This window comes from Loxodonta africana, chromosome 27 (genome assembly GCF_030014295.1).
Source record: "Loxodonta africana isolate mLoxAfr1 chromosome 27, mLoxAfr1.hap2, whole genome shotgun sequence".
NCBI lineage: Eukaryota > Metazoa > Chordata > Mammalia > Proboscidea > Elephantidae > Loxodonta > Loxodonta africana.
In genome coordinates this window covers 35,758,745-35,775,751 of record NC_087368.1, presented here as the reverse complement: position 1 = coordinate 35,775,751, position 17,007 = coordinate 35,758,745, and the positions used below count along the sequence as shown (strand labels likewise).

At 45.7% G+C, this 17,007-nt stretch overlaps 1 protein-coding gene across 2 annotated transcripts in view; it reads right to left on the bottom strand.

Annotated features, from left to right (window-relative positions):
- Positions 1-17,007, bottom strand: part of MLH1 (mutL homolog 1) — a 48,377-nt gene that overhangs the window by 2,556 nt on the left and 28,814 nt on the right. For both annotated transcript variants that reach the window (XM_064277460.1, XM_064277459.1), the window contains 6 exons: positions 13,810-13,958; positions 7,791-7,899; positions 6,784-6,847; positions 1,280-1,444; positions 729-821; positions 375-488 (listed from right to left, as the gene is read on the bottom strand). In XM_064277460.1, coding sequence (XP_064133530.1) covers positions 375-488; positions 729-821; positions 1,280-1,444; positions 6,784-6,847; positions 7,791-7,899; positions 13,810-13,958 — 694 coding nt within the window. The remainder of the gene's footprint in view (positions 1-374; positions 489-728; positions 822-1,279; positions 1,445-6,783; positions 6,848-7,790; positions 7,900-13,809; positions 13,959-17,007) is intronic.

The following is a 17,007-nucleotide window of genomic DNA, read 5'->3' as shown; positions in this document are numbered from 1 at the left end:
AGCCTTGCTTTCCTGGTGGGGCTAGGTCAGACGTTGGGGAAGGCAAAAGCCAGAGACTGGGGAGACTGAGCCAAAGTCTGACGACTGGCCAAATATTTAAGGGCTAACGATGGGAGACAGGAACCCAGAAGCCTTGGACAATCTCAGTGAGCCTTCAATTTCTTACTGTGATGGCGGGTTTTTACATCTGACAGCTTCTGAGATCACCTTCTAACCCGTAAAAGGAAATAAAACTCACAAGTAAAAGCTGAACATTGTTTAAGCTTATTACATGCAGGGAAATCCTAGGGTCTTAGAGCTGGGGAAGTTTTATCTTCTAGAGGCTGCTAGAGGGCCCGTCCCGTCCTGGGGTGCCAGCAGCATGTGTATAGTACCTGCTGGCCGGAGAGGGTGGACCCCTCACATACATACTGCTGCCGGATGGAGTAAAACAGCGCACATTCTTTACTGAGGCTTTCGAAACACTCCTTTTCTTCATCCCAATTCACCTGGTCCAGAAAGAGAATTCAATACCTTAGCATGGGATGTGCTGAAAATAAACTAAACGTGACTTCTTAGGCAATAAAGCTGTAAACTGGAACTGCCGAATACTGCTGAGAGGGTTACGGGGAGGACCTTCGGCTGCTTTCACCCTTTCATCTCTACCATTCCAAATGAAGACGTGGCCAGGTGCCCACTCCCTCCAGCACACACATGCTCACGAGCCCAGTACTGGCCTGATCACTTACCTCAGTGGCCAGTCGAAGGATGAAGATAGGCAGTCCCTCCAGAGGGGGCACATAGTTGTCAATCAGAAGGGGTAATCCAATCAGGTTCCCTTCCTGCTTGGGGGAAAAAGCCGGGACAACAAAGGGACAAGAAACATCGCTGTTTAAACAAATTCCTATTCTCCAGTGCTTCCTCCAGGCCTTGTGCTCACACCTCTCTCTGGTGACCTGGTACTGAGCACTGGGGGTGGGGGAGCTAAGCCAAGTGCTTAGAAAGAGCTTTTTGTCCTGACACACAGCAGAATAACTTTTTCCTTGGATTTGCTCACCTTCCAAAGACAGAAAGCCCTAAAGATCAAGGAGGAATAAACAGGAGAGTAAGCGGTTGGGAATAATCTCATTTACTATGGGCATCAGCTTTCCCTCCTGTCTGTGTCCTTCACCCTGGGAATAAGAACGGCCATGGCTGAATGCATGCTGCCTCTGAGGGGAGGCCCAACCTTCAGTCCTGGTCTTGGGCCATCTACGGAACTTGTCTCAAGACCGCGACAGGAGTAAGATGGCTGTCATACCTTATCAATTTCCAGAGAGAAATAGTCTGTAAGCATCTCAGCCTTCTTCTTCAGAAACTCAACAATGTATTCGGCAAGTCCTTCTTTGGGGCCATCCTCCTCTGTCCAGCCGCTCTCGGGACTGTCTAAAGCCAGCATGGCGAGGTCGAAGAGTGGTGCTGGCTCCTGGGAGGGAGCGAGAGCAGTGAGGACCAAGCGTCAGCCCCAGTCCCTTCACCACAGACCGTCAGCGAACAGCAGGCACCCAACCACAAATGTGACACTCATTCCCATCTCCCCTCCCAAGGAAAACCCCTGAACAATCCACAGTAAGCCCTCTTCGTCCTCCTCACCAACAGCCATTTCACCAAAGATACAACAGACAAAAAGCCTGCTGAAGCTGTGAGAAGGGTAAGGCCGTGTGGAGGCACTTTGTCTGTGTAGCCTTAAGGATACCACTCACTTTCATATTTCTAGAAAATCACTAGGCAGATACTTCCCTTCTTTCTGCTGCCTCACCCGTAACCAAAGCAGTGGGGAGGGGAGTAAGTTAAACCAAATGACATTTCAGGTAGTGGTTGGACAAACAAGAGTTCTCGCTGAAACCGATGATAAAATGTTGTTAGGTGCTATCCAATCGATTTCAACTCATAGACAGAGTAGAACGTCCCCACAGGCTGTCTAGCCTGTAATCTTTACAGGAGCAGAGGGTCAGGTCTTTCTCCTGCAGAGCCACTGGGTGGGTTTCAACCACCAAACTTTCGGTTAGTAGCTGAGTGCTTAACCACTGCACCACAAGTTTCTCCCCTCCTGACGCTGGTGTTACTGCTGCCATAAGTCTTACTTTCACGTATGTTATAAACCCATGATACACTGTTGTTATTTTTTCATAACGATGGAAAAGTCAACTCATCAAAAGAATATAATAATCCTAAACATTTATACACCCAATAATAGAGCTTTGAAATACATGAAGAAAAAACTAACAGAGCTGCAAAGAGAAATAGACAAACTCACAATTACAGCCAGAGAGTTCAATGCCCCTTTCTAACTAATTAACTGAATAAGTACATAAAGTCAGTAAGGTCCCAGAGGACTAGAACATCTTCATCAGCCTGACATTTACAGAACACTCTACTCAACAGCAGCAGACAAATTCTTTTCAAGTGCACAGGACAGACCATACTCTGGACCTTAGAACATGTTTTAATAAGTGCAAAAGGACCCAAGTGGGTTCTCCAACCACGATGAAACTAAATTAGTAATTAATAACATCTCTGGAAAAAACCCCAACTATTTAGAAACTAGAAACACCTCTAAATAACCTATGGGTCAAAGAAGAACTCAAAGGGGAAACTTAAACATAGTATATCAAAGTGGTGCAGTGAATTACTTACTATGGCTCTTCTAGCCATGCATGCTGTTGTGACTCCCAAAAAATGACTGGGTGGGACTACGGTGATAAGGTGTGTGTGGCCCTCCAAGGGAGCTAGATAGCATTGCTAATAAGGCAAATGAGGTGCATGGAACCCCTGCAGGGGCCGTGGGTGGGACCATGCAAATGAGGTGTATGGAACCCTAAGGATGGGATTGGTCAGTTTTGCCATCCCACTGGGCTTAAGAAGAGAGACAATCCCAGAGCAAGGAGGGAACCTCACTACCATCAAGAAAGAAGAGCCAGGAGTGGAGTGCGTCCTTTGGACCTGGGGGTCCCTGTGCTGAGAACCTCCTATGCTGAGGAGACAGAGAGCTGTAACACCAGAGAAGACATGAGACAGTGACAAACAGGAGATGGTGAGAGGCAGTGGCAAGCACAGCAGAGAAACGGCAGCAGCAGAACCAGGACACTGGCACAGGATAGCGCAGTGAGCTTCCTGGCTCACAGAGTGAGGTGGCTACAATGAGTGTGCCAACACACCGCAGGAGAGAGAGAGAAAACTGAGCGCCTTCAGGCAGGAGACTTGCTGGCTGAGTGGGGAGCCTCTGGACACTTGGCAGAGCTAGGCTTGCCAACCCATGGAGCGAGAAAGCTAAAGCACCTTCAAGCCAAGGCTTACTAGCAGAGTGGAGTGCCTCCAGGCACTTACTGGCAGAGCTAAAGAGCTGTAACATTTGCCTGAGTAGGGCCAAGGGGCCGAGGGAGAGGCCTGCCTGCGAGCACAGCAGAAAAGCTGTCTTGACCGAAGAGCTGTATCCTGAGTGTTCCTGATCCTGAACTGCTACTTCCCTAGTAAACCCCACAATCCTGAGTATGGTCTGTGAGTTCTGCGTGGCCAGTGTAATGAATTATCAAACTCAACAGAGAAGTAGAGAGGTCATGGGAGGGATGGCTGGTATCAGAATTGGTTAAAAGGTTGGAGGGTGGAGGTATATTTGGCCTCCAGATCACAGCAATCAGCCTCTAAGCTGATGCTGATGGTGATTCTTCCCTCTTGTGAAGTCAGAGGAGGTCAGATGCCCCACACCATGCCATTTTTACAATTAAAATTTGTGGGATGCTGCCAAAGCAGTGCTCAGGGGGAAATTTATAGCAATAAACATCCACATTAGGACAAAAGGAACATCTCAAATGGGTGACCTCAGCTTCCACCTTAGGAATCTTGAAACTGAAGAGCAAACGAATCCCAGAATAAGTAGAAGAAAGGAAATAATAAAGATCAGAGCAGATATCAATGAAAATATAAAAACAGAGCATCAATGAAAACAGAAGTTAGTTCTTGGAGAAGATTAACAAAATTGATAAACCTCTAGCCAGACTGATAAGAAGAAGAGAAGACATAAATTACCAATATTAGGAATGAGATAGGTTGTATCACCACAGGTCTACAGATATCAAAAGGTTAACAAAAAATATTACAACAACTTTATACTAGTAAATTTGAAAACAGGTGAAATGGGCAAATTCCTTAAAAGATACAAACTATGAGAGTTCACTCAAGAAGAAATAAATAACCTGAATGGCTCTATAAATCCATTGCCATCAAGTTGATTCTAACTCATAGCAACCCTCTAGGAAGTGCCCCATAGGGTTTCCAAGGAGCAGCTGGTGGATTTGAACTGCTGACCTTTTGGTTAGCAGCCAAGCTCTTAACCACCATGCCACCAGGGGTCCAAACAGCTCTACAGGTAATAAAGAAATTGAAATTAGAGTTAAAAATCCTCCACAAAGAAATCTCCAGGTCCAGGTGGCTTCACTGGTGAATTCTAACAAAAATTTAAGGAATAAATAAACCAACTCCACACAAACTCTTTCAAAAAATGGAACTCCTTCTATGAGGCAAGTCTTACCCTGGTATCAAAACCAGACAATATAAGAGAAGAAAACCACAAACCAATATCCTTCATGAACACAGAACAAAATCTTAGCCAATCAAATCCAATAGTATATAAAAAGGATAGTACATCACAGCCGAGCAGGGCTCACCCCAGGAATTCAAGGTTGGTTTCATTTCATGAAAATCAATGTAAATCATCAAGGTAAATTGTGTCACTAAGAAGTACCCAAGAAAAAAGGGCATGTTTGGTAAATGCTAGGACATATATAATTTTGCAACAACCAAAAAATAAATAGGTGGTTACGTATGTATGTATATATGTACATATATACATGTATATATGTGCGTATATAGTCACATGTATAAGAAACCACATAGGGGGGCAGAGGTACAGATACTTCTTAGACGAACAAACACCTCGTGGGACTGGATTTCTGTGTTTGAAGCCTTGAGACCACAGACTTGTGGGTCAACTCGTCAACTGGCATAGTACAGTTCATAAAGTTTATGTTCTACACCCTAGTCTAGTGAGTAGCATCTAGGATCTTAAAAAAGCTTGAGAGTGGCCATCTAAGATTTAACTACTGGTCTCTTCTCGTCAGGAGCAAAAGAGACAGAAGGAAACCAAAGACTCAGGGAAGAAACTAGTCTACAAGACTAACAATATACACTAACCATGGCCTCATCTACCCTGAGACCAGAAGAACTAGATGGTGCCTGGCTACCACTACATTGTTCTGATCAGGGCTACAATAGATGGATCCTCACTGAAGGGGAGAAAAATGTGGGAACAAAACTCAAATTCTTAAAAAGTCCAGACTTACGGGGCTGACTGAGACTAGAGGACTCCCCAAGACTATTGCCCTGAGATACTCCATAAAGCTTGAACTAAAACTACGCCCTAAGGCCGCCTTTTAGCTAAGTAACAGTCTGGCTTATAAAATAAAGAATAGTACCTGTGAGCACTACATATCTTTAAAAAATCATCTATATGAGACCTAACGGTCAACAATTTCTCTAAAGCAAAGATGGAAGGGTACGGGGACAGGGAAACCAGATTACTGGAAATGAAACATCCAGAATGGAATTAATGAGAATGTTGACACATTTGGAAAAATGTGATCAATGTCTCTCAACAATTTGTATAGTAATTGTTAAATGGGAACCTAGTTTGCTGTGTAAACTTTTACCAAAAACACAGTAAAAAATCAGTAAAAAAAAGTAAAATCAATTTTGAAAATTGATATAATTCAATATATTAACAAGCCAAAAAGAAAAACCAAATGATCATCTGAATAGCTGCAGACAAGCATCTGACAAAATTCAACATCTATTCCTAATACAAACTCTCAGAAAATTGAGCACAGAACAGAACTTCTTCAACCTTGATAAGGGACATCACACTTAATGGAGAAAGACTGGGTGCCTTCCCCCCTTAGATCAAAAATAAGACAGTAATTCCCACTCTCCTCACTTCTAATCAATGTTTTACTGGAGGTCCTAGCCAGTGCGGTCAGATGAGAGAGAAAGTAAAGGATTCCAGATTGGGCAGGAAGAAAGAAACGGTCTCTGTCCACAGATGTCATGATCGTCCAGGCAGAAAATCTGACAGAAGCTACAAAAAAGGTACTAATACTAATAAGTGGTTTAGCAAGGTTGCAGGATACAAGATCAATACAGAAAAATCAATTGTGTTTCTCTATGCTAGCAACAAATGACAGGAAAAAAAAAACAAAACAAAACCAACAGTGACATTTAGAACTGCAAACTGAAGAATGAACCTAACAAAAGATTCTTCTCCCCAAATACAGATTCAACACAATCCCAATCAAAACCCTGGTAGGCTCTTTCGTAGAATATGTCAAATGAAAACAGAGGATACAAACTACACAGACAGGTGGTATGATTTTAACTTGAGATTAGGCATGAAAGGGTCTTGGAAGAAATGCACTAAAATCGTTAGTAGGGCTTGTGTTTAGATTACGGGCTTTTGACAATGTTTATTTCTATTCTTAGCTTTTCTCAAATTATTTTTAAGTAGATATGAATTAACTTCATAAAAATAAACATTTAAGTTGGCTACCAAATGACAAAACTGCGTTATACTTATGCAAATCATACAATAAAGTTCCGTGAGCGTATTTTTAAAGGCTTAATATACCACAAATAAAATATTAGGGGAGAGCGACTACTTTCAAAAATGACCAACTGCTGAAGTTTCAGAAGTGGGATGCAGAAAAATAAACTTACCGATAATCTCAGAACACCAAAATTGGCGAAGTCATAAATGAGTATCTGGTAGAACAGTTCCTCACTGCAAACAAAAATGAAGGACTTTAAGGAAAAGCTGAACTCACACCTGGGAACTGAGCAGTCAGGAGAAAACGGGAGAAGGAAGCCCGAAACACCTGGGACAAAGAGGTGGTCCTGCCTCGCTGTGGAATCAGGTTAACCATCTAACAAGGTCTCCTGTCGTTTAAGGAGCTGGCTTCCCTGCGTCTGTTCCAGCCAGGGCTTTGGCTGGCAGCCTCCACACACGGGTGAAGGGCTAGGACGAAGCTCTGGCTTGCTTTCACCCTTGCTTCATCCCTACCCCTCTGGTACCGTGAACGGTTTTGACACCTTGTAGTGAAATTTAAGGAGTTTTTTTTTTTTTTTCTTACTTTCCCCTCCACTTAAAAGAATCCTATAAATCACTGTTGTGTAACTCACCATTAAACATGAAGTGGAACGTGAGGGAGCATAGGGAGACTTCCTAGATAATCAAACGAGCACAATCGGCAGGCAACATCCCCAAAACTGCTGTGAAGTAGGTATTGACTTACAGAAAAGAGAACTGAAATAAACGCCCCGTGTACGTAGTACTTTTGAGTTCTTAGGGTCGCTAGGAGTCAGAATTGACTCAGTGACAACGGGTTGGTTTTTTGTTCTTAAAGCAATCCGGACCACATAGGTCTTGCTTAAGGACTTCAATATTGGTGGGAACAGGCAAAGCACCTGCTATGCCTGCACACTGGCGCTCCTTGCTTCTATGTCTAATCCGCTCTTTTACACCTCAGAAGTGATTGGCTTAACTGGCCTCATTAACATAAACCCATATGGCCTCATTGGCATAACAAAGAAAAACCTTATTCCCAAATGGGGTTCTACCCACAGGCATGGGGGTTAGTACCCTGACACAGATTTTGGGGGCACAGTTCAATCCCTAACAGCATTCTTCTAGAGGCTCTGCTTTTCCACCCTCCCCCTTGACTTACCTGAGCTTGGTGGTGTTGAGCAGGTATAGCTTGGTCTGATACTGTGCCAGGGCCCACTGAGGGTTCACACAGCCCACAAAGGAGTGGTTATACAGCATCTCCCGGAGAGCTGGGGGAAAACCACAGGTAAGCAATGGAATCCCACCAGCACCTCCCTGCAGCCCAAAGCATCAAGCACAAGAACCAGAGCTAACAATCACACAAAGATGCCTGGATTGACCCTCCTGCTGAAAACAAATACAAATGAGGAATAAAATGTAATCTTTTAAGATGCAATAAGGAATTGCCAAAAGAACAAGGAATACGTGAAGATCAAGCTCTAAGATAAAGCAGGAACCCAGAGAAATAATGAGAGCACTAAAACCAGCTTTTAACCAAAGACACCTGAAGCTGAGGAATGATGAACTCTGGTTTTCACAGGCACTGAGGGTGTAGAGAACAGCAGACAAAAGCCTAGGGATGGTTTGAAACGGGGGATCTAACAGGAGACCACCTCCCCAGCACATGGAGCTGAGACACCAAGGGCTACACTCTCATTGAAGAAGGAAACACACAATCATCTCCCAACATACACCCCTCTCCCCGTCACAGGGCAGTAAGAAAAGCTGCCCGCCTGCCTCTAGCCCTGGTGCTGGGAGAAAGAAAGAAAATGTATCCTTGGGCATGGGTTCACACTCAGAATTCACTCCAGGCAGCAAATGCAGATTTTGGCTTAAACTGACACCAGGGCTGACTGTTACCCAGGTTCCTGGCAGAATCTCAACCCAGGCTTCAAATAATTCCCCAGTAAAGTACCAAGAACTCGCAGTCAAAAAAATTACAAACCACACAAGGATATAAAGCACCAAGAAGTAGAATCCAGAAGAAACCATAGAATCAACTCGCAATGGTTTCAGGAACTCGAAATACCATGACGTAAAATTAAGTACGTTCAGTATGCTAAAGAGGTATTCAAACTGTGAGTAAGCGGCAGGAGTCTATCAAAAATGATCCATGAGGTTTCCAAAAGAACCAAATAAAATTTCTAAAAATGAAATATATAATAACTGAAATTAAAAACCAAGATAGATTTACCGACAGATTACACAGGGATGGAGAGAGAGGCAGTTAACTCAAAGGCAGGTTTAAAGAAATTAGAATGCAGCAGAGAGAGACAATGATGGAAAACATGGAACACGGCAGGTAAATACGTAAGCAGTTCCAGAAGAGGGGGCGGGGAGGGAGGAGACATCTAAAGACTCCCAAGACAAAATAGCAGAGAAGATCCCAGAAATGATTGAGGACACAAAGCCTCAGCTCTGTGAAGCCCAACAAAATCCACACCTGACAGGTACCGAAGGACACAGACACAAAAAAGATCTTAAAAGCACTCAGAGAGGAAAAAAACACATGACCGTGGAGTAATAAAAGACTGATAGCTGAATCTTCAACTGCAACAGCAGAAGCTAAAGAACAACAGAGTAACATCTTCAGTGTGTCAAGGCAAAGAAATGGCCACTCTAGAATTCTACATCCAGGAAAAATCGTGTTTTTAAAATAAGGGTAATTAGATAAAGCAGAACTGAGAGCTTGCCACCAAAAGTCCCCCTAAAGAACATACTTCAGGCAGACCATGAAAGGTCTAAGACAAAGAATTCTAAGCAAATAATATGCAGGTATAATGGATTGAATTGTGTCTCCCAAAATAAGGATTGAAGTTCTGGCCCCTGATCTTGCAGACATGATCTTACCTGCAATAGGGTTTTCTTTGGTTGTGTTAAAGAGGGCAGACCACAGCAGGTGGGTCCTGGACCTAATCACTTCTGAGTCATGAGAAGAGCAGAAGAGACGCAGGCTCACATGAGGAAGATACCACGTGAAGAGAGACACACGGCAAATCCATCTACAAACCCAAGAACCAAGGGCTGCCTGCAGCCACTGGACGCTGAAGTAGACAAAGAGGGACCTCCCCTCAGAGCCAGATTAGACAAGGCTGGAGATGGACTCAGAACCCGTGAATTTGGACATCTAGGCTTCTGAACTGTAAGAACACAGAATTCTGTCCTCTAAGGCCACCCACCTGTGATGTTTTCTGTTACAACAGCACTAGTTAACTGAGACAGTGGGTAATGACGACAACGTGCTACGGAGTAACGGTGATACTCACACGAAAAATGTGAATCTCACATCACACACACACTCAGTTCCAGGGAGACTACAGACTTAAGTATAAGGCTTTTCAAAGATAATGTAAGAGTATATCTTTATCTCAGAGAATGGAAGGAGTTCTTAAATAAAGTAAAGTAGTAAATCTGTAAAGAAGAGATTGATACAATCTGTCTACATCAATCCTGAGAACTTCCGTTCAGGAAACAAACATCCATTCTAAAAAGTTACAAGTGATCAGGCCTAAATGGAGGGATGAAATCTTCAGGTAACTGCTCATTGCCTAGAATATATGAAGAATTTCTAAAATCAGTGAGAAAATACCAAAAATCCAACCAAAAAAACGGGCAAAAACTTTGAAGAAGCACTTAACAGAAGAGGAAATATACACACTCAACTCTGTTAGTAACCAAGAAGATGCAAACCAAACCACAATCAGGTACTGTAAGGAACTACCCAATTGGTAAAACGTCTGACGTCAGAGAACGTGTAGCAGCCGAACTTGTGCACGTTGGTGGTGGGAGGGTAAAGTAATACCACCCCGCTAGAAAGCAGCTACCATGTCAGGACCCAGCAGAGACTCTCTGAGGCACCTGCCTGGAGCAGTGCTTTCCAGCCAGCCTACCAAGAAATGAATCACTCATGGCAGAGGGGAGCGAGCGGGCAGAGAGGGGAACAGAGGAGAAGGATGAGGGGAGAAGGCGGGAACGGGGGCCGCCTGAGAACTCCAAGTATCCTTCAACGGTAGAATGAACGAACAAACATGCTGTATATTCATGAAGTGGAACCTATAATGCAGAAAAAGCATACCTGAGCTATATGCAATGAGATGGATGGATCTTAGAATATATACACAGATAGATAATATATCTCAGAAATAGAAGCAAATAGCAGAAATATTATGTATACCCTGGTGGTGCAATGGTTAAGCACGTGCATGCTAACTGAAAGTCAGTGGTTGCAACCCAGTAGCAGATTCAAAGGAGAAAAGACCTGGCAGTCTGCTCCGGGAAAGAGTACAGCCTTGGAAACCCTACAGGGCAGCTCTACTCTGTCCTATAGGGTTGCTATGAGTCGGGATTAACTCAACAACACAAAACAACAATGTAATTCCATTTATATAAAATTTAAAACTGGCAAAACTAAACAAGTTAGAGATAGAAGCATAGGTGGGAAAACTATAATAAAATGAAAGGAAATGACCCCCAAACTGAGGGTAGCGTTACCTCTGGGGAGAAGGGCAGAGAGTGGGATGGGGAAGGAGCAGAGAAGCTTCAGGGATGATGGCAAGGTCTGTTTCTTAAACAGGCAGTGCTCTTACAAACGGGCAGTTATTTCGTCTTTGGTCCTCCATATATTTTTTAGACACACTTTTGTACTTACCCATCTCTCTGCCCACGCTTGACTAAAAAGTCTTTTTGACAAAAGGAATAAAAACACCACACCAGAGAGAGGGGAGGGAAAGGCCGGCGGCCACAGCACATCATGGTCCAGGATGGCAGGAAACCGATGGATCAAATTTTCGATGTACTTTTTGTTTTTTTAGCTTGCGCACATGTGGATCCTCTCATCGTTGCATAAGTTCTGCAACTCCCTCCCCCACCCCAAATAAAAAGATACGTATTTTCCTCATTTTTAAAATAGCGCTTCTCTCTGTTCCCACTGGAAGCTCGATGTGTCTACAGGATGTTCTGCGTGGGTGGAGAATGATTATTTTAAAAGCTGGAGAACATCAAATAATCCTGACTAATGAGACACTGGAGGAAAGAGAGAGCAGTCTCACTGATTCACTGAAAAAGGGTCAGAGATTTCTGCCCAGATCTCCCACGGAACGCTCTGATGCACCCGGAGCTACTGAAAGGCAGCCGTGCCAGCCGGGGCGGGAGGGGGGCCGCCCACCAAGCACAGGCCTCTCAGAGTTGTTATTGCATCCGGGCAGTAAATTAACAGAGAAGACAGCCGTGGGGGGGCTCTGGGAGGCTTCACGGACCTCTTCAAGGTCTACTGTCCAGGTGAGAAGGACCTGTATTTCATTCCTACCCTACATGTCCCAACAGCACCAGAAGTCTGTGGGCTAACAGCTAAACAGGACAAAATTCCTGTGCGTCAAAGCCAAACCACACATCTGAGTTTGTAACTGAGACCTTGGGTCTTGGCGTGTTTTTCTGAGAAGTGGCAAGAAAACCTGGGGCCGAAGGCGGGCACCCAGCCCTCTAGTTCTGACGCTCACGTGCAGAGACGCGGTCTCCCAGCAGCCCTGCGTGCTGTCTGCTGCTGCTGCTGCTGCTGCTGGAGGAGTCAGCGCCCCGAGTAGCCTAAGCAATCTTATAAAAAGACCAAGTAGAAGGACTCATACTCTCTGATTTTAAAATATACTAGAAACCAACAAAAACCAAATCCGTCGCATGCCTGACAGCGCAAATGCTTTGTATGCAGGAGAAGCGAGATACATGTGTTGCGTGTGGGAAGCCATTGTGTTCACTCCGTCCAGCTACATCCACTACGGCCCCTTTGTCCGATCGGGACTCCTGAAGTCTGTTATAACCTTACATATAACCTTACAGGACCATGGATGTATATGCAGTCAGACGTTGCCCACACGAACGTCATGTGGTGCTTGACTCTACTTCAGTCGAGGAACATACAACAGATGAAAAACGGAAGTCTTGTTTAGATTATGTACACCCGAGTAGAGCTCCAGACAAAGAGGTGTATGCTTGGAACATGACCGTCTGGCTCGTGAGTGGGGGGGCCAGGACTGCTGTTAGGGCCGTGGACTGTTACACATCCCAATCACAGCACTGGCTGACCCGGGAGGTGACTCAACAGCTGCTGGCAAGCTGACTCCGACTCACGGGTGTCAAAGTCGGTCTGCTCTACAGGCTCTTCAATGGTTATGTGGAAGAAGATTGCCTGGCCTTTCTTCCAAGGTGCCTCTGAATGGACTCTAACCTCTGACCTTGTGGTTAGCGGCCAAATGGGTTAACTGCACCGCCCAGAGACCCTGGGAGGTGACTCCCCGTTCCTGTAGCTGTCAATTCCTGACTCACAGTGACCCTGCAGGACAGATCTGCCCCATAGGGTTTCCAAGGCTATAATCTTTACAGAAGCAGACTGACACATCTTTCTTCCGCAGAATGGCTGGTGGGTTCGAACCTCTGGCTTCTTGGTTAGCACCCAAGTGCTTAACCACTGTGTCACCAGGGCTCCTTGGGCAGTGACTAGCCCCCTTTAATTCCTAAAATCATAAAGTTAGTTTTGAAGTAACTGGGACCAAAAGTAACCTCTATGCTCAGGTATTTCCAAAAGCTATTTCTGAGCAAGATGATAATGATTTATTACTAAACTTTATCTGCAGGATATAAAAATATCTATCAAATGTTTACTCTGTACCAAGTGTTTCACTTACATTTTATCTCCAACCAACATAACAATCTTCAAGGTAGGTAAAAGTAATCTCATCTCACAGGTGAGGAAGAAAGCATGGCCGGAGGCTAAGATTACGGAGTGGGAAGTGGTGGTGCGCTTTTCGCAACACCATCCCATTTGGGCCACAGGATAGAATTTTACTGATTATTACACTGCTTTTCGCTTCTGAAACAAACTGAAGGTTTTTTAAATGACGCCTTTACTCTGACTCCTAGTTTTAATGAGAACAGCAATTCATTGTAACTAAAATGAATAGACCATGTTTCCTTTCTCTCCCAGGTGAAAACTGTCTTAAGCTGATGCTTAAATGACGTTGGTAAGGAAAGAGAGGTTTTCCTGGCACGCCGCAGTCGCCACCCTGGCAACACAGATGCTCTCTGCGTTTCCACTTAATGTTAGCTGTTCAGGCACTCGGGGTCCCAGGCGGACCTCAGAACTTACGTACCCTCATGCCCTCGCTCGTTAATTTCTTCCTGGAGATTCAAAACGCTGGTGAGGTTAATAATCCTTCGCCGCGGGGTGCAGGCTGCTGTCATTTCCTTTTGAGAATCGTCTTCCAACATCTCCACATCAGAGTCTCCCCGAGGCCTCTTCCTGCAACAAAAAAAAAGGAACGCAGATCGTTACTTTTCTACTGAATTTTTTTACATGAGCCACGTTCTGTGTGCTGTGTCATGGAGGAGGGATGGTTAAGTTAGCCATGTTCTGTGTGCTGCTTCATGGAGAAGAGAAGGTTAAGTGAGCCACGTTCTGTGTGCTGTCATGGAGGAGGGATGGTTAAGTGAGCCACGTTCTGTGTGCTGTCATGGAGGAGGGAAGGTTAAGTGAGCCACGTTCTATTGCTGCGTCATGGAGAAGGGAAGGTTAAGTGAGCCACATTCTGTGTGCTGTCACGGAGGAGGGATGATTAAGTGAGTCACGTTCTGTGTGCTGTCATAGAAGAGGGATGGTTAAGTGAGCCACGTCCTGTGTGCTGCATCATGGAGGAGGGATGGTTAAGTGAGCCACGTTCTGTGTGCTGTCATGGAGGAGGGATGGTTAAGTGAGCCACGTTCTGTGTGCTGCGTCATGGAGGAGGGATGGTTAAGTGAGCCACGTTCTGTGTGCTGCTTCATGGAGAAGGGAAGGTTAAGTGAGCCACGTTCTGTGTGCTGTCATGGAGGAGGGAAGCTTAAGTGAGCCACGCTCTGTGTGCTGTCATGGAGGAGGGAAGGTTAAGTGAGCCACGTTCTGTGTGCTGTCATGGAGGAGGGAAGGTTAAGTGAGCCATGTTCTGTGTGCTGTCATGCAGGAGGGAAGGTTAAGTGAGCCACGCTCTGTGTGCTGTCATGGAGGAGGGAAGGTGAAGTGAGCCACGTTCTGTGTGCTGTCATGGAGGAGGGATGGTTAAGTGAGCCACATTCTGTGTGCTGTCATGGAGGAGGGATGGTTAAGTGAGTCGCGTTCTGTGTGCTGCCTTATGGAGAAGGGAAGGTTAAGTGAGCCACATTCTGTGTGCTGTGTCATACGGGAGGGATGGTTAAGTGAGCCACGTTCTGTGTGCTGCATCATGGAGGAGGGATGGTTAAGTGAGCCACGTTCTGTGTGCTGTCATGGAGAACGGATAGTTAAGTGAGCCATGTTCTGTGTGCTGCGACATGGAGAAGGGATGGTTAAGTGAGCCACATTCTGTGTGCTGTCATGGAGGAGGGATGGTTAAGTGAGCCACATTCTGTGTGCTGCGACATGGAGAATGGATGGTTAAGTGAGCCATGTTCTGTGTGCTGCGACATGGAGAAGGGATGGTTAAGTGAGCCATGTTCTGTGTGCTGCTTCATGGAGGAGGGAAGGTTAAGTGAGCCACGTTCTGTGTGCTGCTTCATGGAGGAGGGAAGGTTAAGTGAGCCACGTTCTGTGTGCTGCTTCATGGAGGAGGGAAGGTTAAGTGAGCCACCTTCTGTGTGCTGTCATGGAGGAGGGAAGCTTAAGTGAGCCACGCTCTGTGTGCTGTCATGGAGGAGGGAAGGTTAAGTGAGCCACGTTCTGTGTGCTGTCATGGAGGAGGGAAGGTTAAGTGAGCCATGTTCTGTGTGCTGTCATGCAGGAGGGAAGGTTAAGTGAGCCACGCTCTGTGTGCTGTCATGGAGGAGGGAAGGTGAAGTGAGCCACGTTCTGTGTGCTGTCATGGAGGAGGGATGGTTAAGTGAGCCACATTCTGTGTGCTGTCATGGAGGAGGGATGGTTAAGTGAGTCGCGTTCTGTGTGCTGCCTTATGGAGAAGGGAAGGTTAAGTGAGCCACATTCTGTGTGCTGTGTCATACGGGAGGGATGGTTAAGTGAGCCACGTTCTGTGTGCTGCATCATGGAGGAGGGATGGTTAAGTGAGCCACGTTCTGTGTGCTGTCATGGAGAACGGATAGTTAAGTGAGCCATGTTCTGTGTGCTGCGACATGGAGAAGGGATGGTTAAGTGAGCCACATTCTGTGTGCTGTCATGGAGGAGGGATGGTTAAGTGAGCCACATTCTGTGTGCTGCGACATGGAGAATGGATGGTTAAGTGAGCCATGTTCTGTGTGCTGCGACATGGAGAAGGGATGGTTAAGTGAGCCATGTTCTGTGTGCTGCTTCATGGAGGAGGGAAGGTTAAGTGAGCCACGTTCTGTGTGCTGCTTCATGGAGGAGGGAAGGTTAAGTGAGCCACGTTCTGTGTGCTGCTTCATGGAGGAGGGAAGGTTAAGTGAGCCACGTTCTGTGTGCTGTCATGGAGGAGGGATGGTTAAGTGAGCCACGTTCTGTGTGCTGTCATGGAGGAGGGAAGGTTAAGTGAGCCACATTGTGTGTGCTGTCATGGAGGAGGGAAGGTTAAGTGAGCCACGTTCTGTGTGCTGTGTCATGGAGGAGGGATGGTTAAGTGAGTCACGTTCTGTGTGCTGCTTCATGGAGAAGGGAAGGTTAAGTGAGCCACGTTCTGTGTGCTGAGTTATGGAGAAGGCAGCAGCTTCTCCGTGACGGCTCTGCACATCTGTAGAAGGGTTGCTGTGCTGGTGGCTGACCAGCAAGATCAGCTTGTTCTCCTCAACACTATTTTTGTGATAACCCTCAGGTCTCTGCAGCTGGCCACGCAGCTGCACATACCAGGATGTTGGATTCTAGCTACAGGGCCTTGGGCAAGTGAACTGACCTTTCCCAGTCTCATTCATTCATTCCACCATCCAACCATCCATCAGACAGTGTTACATACCAGCTACACAGAGAAATGAAAAAGACATACAAGGTGCCTGCCCTCATGAGGCTTCACTTCCAGTGAGGGAGTTAAACAGTAAACAAAAGAGACAATTTCGTGTAGTGATGAAGTGCTATGAAGAAAATAAAACAAGGTAATGTAAAAGAATGGCGGGGAGGTGGGAGGAAGGGCACTTTAGACTAAATGGATAAAGAAGGGTTCTGGCGAGAGAGAACACTTCAGCTAAGACCTGAGGGACATGAAGCCAGAGCCTTCCTAGACCGAGGCAACAGCAAGGGCAAACTGGGGAAGCAGCCCACTCGGTTCAGGAACAGCCACAAGGCCAGTGTGGCTGTGAGCAAGAGGGCAAGTGGTGGGCTGGAGGGAGGGCAGGGTGAAGGATTCGGGCTGATCTCATGTGCTGTGGGATAAAAGGTTTTC